General features: G+C 55.0%; 1 protein-coding gene across 1 annotated transcript in view; it reads right to left on the reverse strand.

The window, feature by feature from the left end:
• EPB41L1 (erythrocyte membrane protein band 4.1-like 1) overlaps nucleotides 1–6,392 on the reverse strand; it is a gene marked incomplete at its 3' end in the record, with an annotated part of 23,160 nt that overhangs the window by 9,234 nt on the left and 7,534 nt on the right. The window contains exons 12-13 of the mRNA XM_010010473.1: nucleotides 6,096–6,131; nucleotides 3,775–3,966 (exon numbers count right to left, since the gene is read on the reverse strand). Of these exons, the coding sequence (XP_010008775.1) occupies nucleotides 3,775–3,966; nucleotides 6,096–6,131 (228 nt within the window). The remainder of the gene's footprint in view (nucleotides 1–3,774; nucleotides 3,967–6,095; nucleotides 6,132–6,392) is intronic.

The following is a 6,392-nucleotide window of genomic DNA, read 5'->3' on the forward strand; positions in this document are numbered from 1 at the left end:
TTGGATACGCTCGTGCTCATTTTCACCTCTGAGGTACCTGCACGTGCTTCTTTCTTGACTCCCAGAGCTTTCCTTAGAGCTACTGCTTCCACTCTAGGAGTTTCTCTCTCTATAAATACCCAATGCTCCGAGCCCTGCATTGCAATTGGAGCAAGAAGAGTTAGCATCAAACATACTTTACCTAATTGCTGGTGACTGCTGTCATGAGTAACAGAAAGCTGATCTGCCTCGGACAGGGCTGACTAAAGTAGTATTATTATTATTCATGCAAGAGTTGAGGCAGGGTCTATACAAAGAGCCCAGCAACTTGTTGATGGAGAGAAGGGACTGAAAATAAGGGGTCTGATGCTGTGACAGGGATTGAGCCCCTCTATTCTCTCCAGGGACCACGCTTTGCTTTGGATGGTGGCTCTCAAGTGGGACTCCCCATCTGACTCCTGTGTTCAGCTGGATCTGGCAATCTCCTTGAGCAAAGGGTGCGATTTCATTGTAAGCAAAGGTCTGCATTTTGAGTAGCTTCACTCTCAGCTTCATTCATGTGCCCTAAAACTATTCAAGCTGCCAAGAGCGTGAGCAAGAAAAGAAACCACCTTCAGACATCAGAAAGACCCTTGCCCCTTCCTACCAGAAGCTGCAGCTCAGATTCACCCCAAAGACCATCCTTCCTTTCCAGCTCTCCAGGGAAATCTCATCAGAAGCAATTATTTAGCAGAGGTTTCAGACAATGCTGAAAACAAATGGTTCAGAAAATGCAACCTGTAAGAGGTTACCTGTGAAACGTAAAAGACAACCACAAGCTTGGCAGCTGAGACAGCTGTGGACCAGCAAGGACCAAGCAAAGGTTGTGGAGTATCCTGCAGCAAGGACACAGTGGGTAAGTGATATACCACCCAGTGTATGTGTGCTGCTGCGCAGGGGAGGAAACTGGATCACTGTACACTTTGTACTTTTGCATTTGTCCTGCACAACAGCTAAAGACTTCACAAGAGAAAGAACAAAGCACTGCTAAAATTCAACCACTTCTAGAGCAGAAGACAGAAAATAATCTACGAGGAGACAGACTTGCATCAACGCAGAAGCCCAGCAGCCTCCCCAACCACCCTACCCTAGGCAGCACACACACAAAGGGCAATGCTGGCACATGGTTCTGCAGTGTTCACCACAGGGCTGGCTCTGCCCATGACAGAATCATCACTTCTGCAGGCTCTGGCACCAGGATGTTCCCCAGCCCCAGTGAGGGGGGGCTGGCTGCCTGCTCTAATTGGAAAAGAATCCATGAAAACGTGAGCGATGCCCCACGCAGGGGTGCAGGGTGAGTGTTTGGAGCTGTCGCGCCCAAACTGGAAACCTAGTAACTGATACTGAATAAGAGGAAAGAGGGGGGCAGAGGGAAGCAGAACAAGAGAGAAGGGAAACAGAGATGAGATTAGAGAGTGAGAAAGGAGGAAACCAATTACTAGTGGAAGGGCTTCCACAAGGAAGGGAGTCAGAAATAGTTAAAGAATCCTAGAATCACAGGCTGGTTTGGGTTGGAAGGGAGCTTGCTCCTTGCAGCATCACTCGCACATGGTTCTCTGATACCCCTTTACCAATCACTGCCTGCTCTCCAGGTCCCTTCCTTCACGCCTGCCTCCAAATGCAGGTTTTACTTCTTCCTAATCCATGGAAATCGCAACAGAGGCAGCCAGTGATTGCCAGGAGCACTGGGTGCACCAACATCTTTCACAGTTGGGTTTGACCCATGAAAGCAGCGGTACCACTAACTTGGCTGCTGTGCTGGGTCTGCTGGGAAGCCCAGGCTGGTCTAAAACCAAGTCTCAAAGACCAGTTTTCTTCTCTTGTCTATCCTGGGAAGCAACGACCATCGTGTGAGATAAACCCTGCATGCAAGCAGGGCTGAGAGCCCACATTCCTCACCCCTGGGCTCTTGGGTGACATTGAAGGCATTGAAAGCAGCATGACTCAAGTCCAACATTTTCGATGCCTTCAGACATACCCTACTTCAGGGGGCCTGAGGAACTATAACTGTAGCCAAAGTGAAAGGAAAGCACAGAGGATTGCTAAAGGTGGCTTGTAACTGCCTGCTTGCACAAGGAGCAGACATCCCCCTGTGCCATAGGGTCAGCACCGCCTCGGGAACCCCAGGTCTCCACTATGGGCCCCTCACCCAGAGCACAGCCAGCCCCGGGGGTGACACCAGGGCTCCACTGGAAGGTCTCTCCCAGGACCCTGTCTCACAGCCCAGAATAAACAGTCAGGGGAACAGATTTCACCCTGCCCTGGCGAGGGATCCTGCCCATTGCTGGAGGGGACCTACCCGGGGCGGGCAGCAAATGGCTCAAGCTCTGCTCAGAGGGCAAGGAGCCTCCTCAGCAGGCTGGAGGGCCCCATGGAGGGGTAAAACCATGAGGGCAGGGTAGGGGGAGAGTGAAGGAGGATGGTGACAACCTCAGGAGAGGAGACAAGGCTTTTCTGCGTGAAAGACTCCATGCTTAGGGAAGCTCCGTGGTCAGATGCAAAATCGTCTAGGGTGTCCTCTTCTATCGTCTGTGCCAGCATGGAAACCCCAGCACCCACACGGAAAGAGAGGGAAAAAGAGAGAAAGAGAGAGAGAGACAGAGAGAGACAGAGAAAGAGTATGAGAAGGAATGAAGGAACAAATGGGTAGGTGGGTGGATGGATGCATGGAGGGATGGATAGATGGATGAACAGAGGTCACAGCTATGCCAGCTCTAGATGCTCCATTTACATCTCTGCACTTTACAGATTTGCTTGTAAAAGAGATGTGAAGTCCCTCTTCCCACCTCAGTGCTTAGATGAAGGGTCATGAGCTCACCTCTGCCTGGGTCTCCAGTCAGTGCTGGGGACCAGCAGGTACACGTGCACACCACGAATCCCCTGCAGACAGCCCCCACCCAGCCACCCCACACCCTCCTCACAGCCCAGCCCCACATCCTCAGGAGGGAGTGGGCCCCATCTGTGGATCCCCCCTGCCTGGAACCATCCCCAGTGGAGCAGGCACAGCACTGGCTCCAGAGCCACCCTGGGGGAGAGACCACCCCAGAGTGGAGAGCAAGCAGGGAGAGGGCATCCAGGCTGGCAGCAGGGATGCCCTTGCCACACACTACCTGTCCTAAGCTAGCCAGGAACCCAGCACCACAGAGCATCCATCTGTGCCCCGTCCAAACGCCTCACACAGCACTGGGGGCTCTGCATGTCCCAGCACCCCTAATTCCAGCTCTCTTCCGTTCACACTCGTGGTCCCACCACAAAGCCAGCAGGGAGGATGTGTGTGCAGGATGCTGGTGTGACACCACCCGCCCCTCCACCTACTCCCACCACCCAGATCCTGGCAGGTTAGAGCACCATGGAGCACCTCTGTGCAGCGCCGGGTCCTGCTTTGCTGAGGACATCCCCTGGGCACAGCCCTGAGGCAGCCCTGCTGATACGAGGCATGAGGAAAGCCCCACCTCATGGGGTAACAAAGCCACAGCCCAACTGTCAGGTACCCCCAAAACACAGCCCTCTAGAGAAGGATGAGAAGCTCAATACCATGCAGTGCCTGGGCACAAGGGGAGATCACTGCCAGCAGTGTAAAGATGTTTAACTCCTTATAAACCTTGGAGACAACGGCCTGGACAGAGGTCCCCTCCCTCCACCCCATGTCCCCATCATGTAATCTCCATCAACAGCGTAGTGCAGGAGGCCAACAGCTAAGGAACACCTCCCTGCAAACAGCCTCATCCCCTCCATGAGAGAAGCAGTGGAACAAACCTCGCTGGCCTTTTCTGGGGTTCCCTTTGGTGTTTCATCCTCGTGCTTGGGTGAGGAAGAGGCTGGTGAGGAAGGCAGCCTCCTGTCCCGGTCCCTGTGAACCAGCTTGCTGTTGGGCTCCTTCAGGGTCCGTTTCAGCTCGTTGATGCTGGCCTGATGCTTCAGCAAAACATCTTCTGGCTTGTCTAAAAACTTGGGGAAGGAGAGAGGAAGATAAACAATGATTAAAGCAAAAGCCAAGGCAAAAGAGATAAGCAAGGGCACTGGGAGGGTTTGCTTCACATTCGGCTTGAATTTAGGGTCTCAAGGGCCAAATGAACAGCATGTCAGAGCACCCTGGTCTGCAGTTCTCACTAAGATCATTGCAGGGAGCAGCAAAAAGGCAGTACCGAATGTGTGTGGCAGGCTTCCCTCTGTGATGGGCACAGGATGCCCCCTTGGCAGCTCCAGCACAGCTTGCTGAGGGCAAGCTAAGCCACTTGGAGGAGGAGAGTTGGCTGTCCCTTGGGATCAGCAAAGGATCGAGCCCTATTGGAAATATCAGCAGCCTCCTCTGCTGCTCTGTCGTGCCAGGCACAAAGGGAGCCTGAGCCTTTGTCCGAGCAGGGCAGGAAACCGGCATTTCCAAAGGAGCTCCTCTGAAGTGGGCTTCTGCTGAAGGGCAGGAGGTCAGAGATTTCCAGCATGGATCCAAGCCTGGATCGCCATGGACCAGCCTGGGCCCAACAGCAGCCCGAGGTGGGGTTTAGCCTGCTGTGGAGAGAGGACAGCTCAGAGCACTCGAGTACAAGGTGGGGTTTGGGCATCAGAGCATCGTCTGGTGACGGTACAGGCACCAGGGTGGCTCCCTTGGTCCTGCCACAGAGGTGGGCAAACCGGCTCAAGAGCAAGAACCAGCAAGAGCAAGAACCCTGGCTTCTGCTTCAAACTCAAACCTCTTTTGAGGTTCGAAAGGAGTCACCTAAAATACTTCCCCAGTATTTCTCCTTAGCAACAGCCCAGAGACCCAAGAGAGTCCCATGAAAAGCCCTACCAAATTTAAAGACCCTGAAGGCTCAGCACAGCTCATGGAAAAGACTTGCCCATGGAGCTGTGGAGAAGTGCTTCATGGTTTGCCCACCTCTGGGCTCGGGGTGCGCCAGGCGAGCAGCACATGCACATGCAGCAGGGGAAGCAATGAGGAGGCCAGGGGAGGGACTGGGACCGGTGCCCACCACCCCGGCAGGGTCTGCCTGCGGTGCCGAGTGGGATGCTGAGGGCTGTGTGGTGCAAACCCCATCACCCGGCTGTGTTTGCCCCTATGGATGCCCAGTGAAGATCCATGTTCCATTGTGAGTGGAGAGGTAACCCCCAGGGAGCAGCTGTAGATTCTAGGCTGGGATGAATCATTCCTGACTGGGGCCCACCACAGACATGGGAGTTTGTGCAGGGGAGGGCACAGCCTCCCTCTTCTCTGCAACAGCCGGCACTCCAGCCAGGCAGAGCCAAGCAGCTGCCCTCTGGCATGGGGATGGGTGCTAGTGCTGGCACTGAAGGCAGCTCAAAGACTCACAGAATCAACCAGGTTGGAAAGACCTTTAAGATCATCCAGTCCAACCATTCCACAGCACTGCCAAGGCCACCACTAACCCATGTCACTGAGGGCCTCATCTACACGGTGTGTGAACATTTCCAGGGACAGTGACCCCACCACCGCCCTGGGCAGCCTGTTCCAATGCCTGAGCACCCTTTGGAGAAGGAATTATTCCTAATATCCAGCCTAAACCTCCCCTGGTGCAGCTTGAGGCTGTTCATTTGCCCCCGGTGGGGTGGGCTGGCAGCCCCAGTGCCGTGAGGAGCTCCGCCGGCTCCCTATGGAGCAGAGCCAGGCTGCGGGAGAGCAGGGTGGGTGACGGTGGCAGATTGGGTCAGGCAAAAGCAGAGCACGGGTCGGGGTGTCAGTGGGAGCGATGGGACCAGCCTGCACGGGAGCTATGGCTGTAGGGCTGGGCGGAGAGGAGACACGAGGCGAGGACATGGTGCAGTCAGGAACAGGAGCAGAAGCCAGGTCTTCCCAACAGGCCAAGGACTCGGCGCCGTTGCACCTTGGGAGGGCTCTTGCTCACACGTACGATTAGGACTACCTTACTTAGTGGGATAGAAGATGCCGTGTGCGCGCTGGGGCAGACCCCCAGCTGTCTGCTCATCGGGCTTCTCTAGCATCCAACCCCCTGCCCCAGTGCATCTTGTATTCCAGTAAATAGGGTGACACACAGTGTTGCTTTGGAAAGGATGGACAATATGATGCACCAATGAGGACTGATACTCCAGAGAGAGAATACCTCCTGCTTGTGCCTGGGGGTTGTTTCGTGCTCCGGCTGGCAGCAAAGAGAGGGTTAAAAGTAACCAGCAGGGTCAGTCGAGGGAACTCGTCACAAACATCACATTTAAGTCGATGGGCTGGTGGGGTGCAGAAGGACCAGATCCCCCCTCCCCTTGCAGCGTGGGGCTAAAACAGGCTGGGGTGTCCCTGGGCCAGCCTGAGGGACAGGGCGGGGAGTGGGTGCCCAGTGTGCTTGGCCTGTCCCCATCCCCACCCCTGTCCCAGAGCGGGGCTGCTCCCAGATCCAGCCCTGCCT

Source organism: Nestor notabilis, unplaced genomic scaffold, assembly GCF_000696875.1.
Source record: "Nestor notabilis isolate BGI_N333 unplaced genomic scaffold, ASM69687v1 scaffold19842, whole genome shotgun sequence".
Lineage (NCBI taxonomy): Eukaryota > Metazoa > Chordata > Aves > Psittaciformes > Psittacidae > Nestor > Nestor notabilis.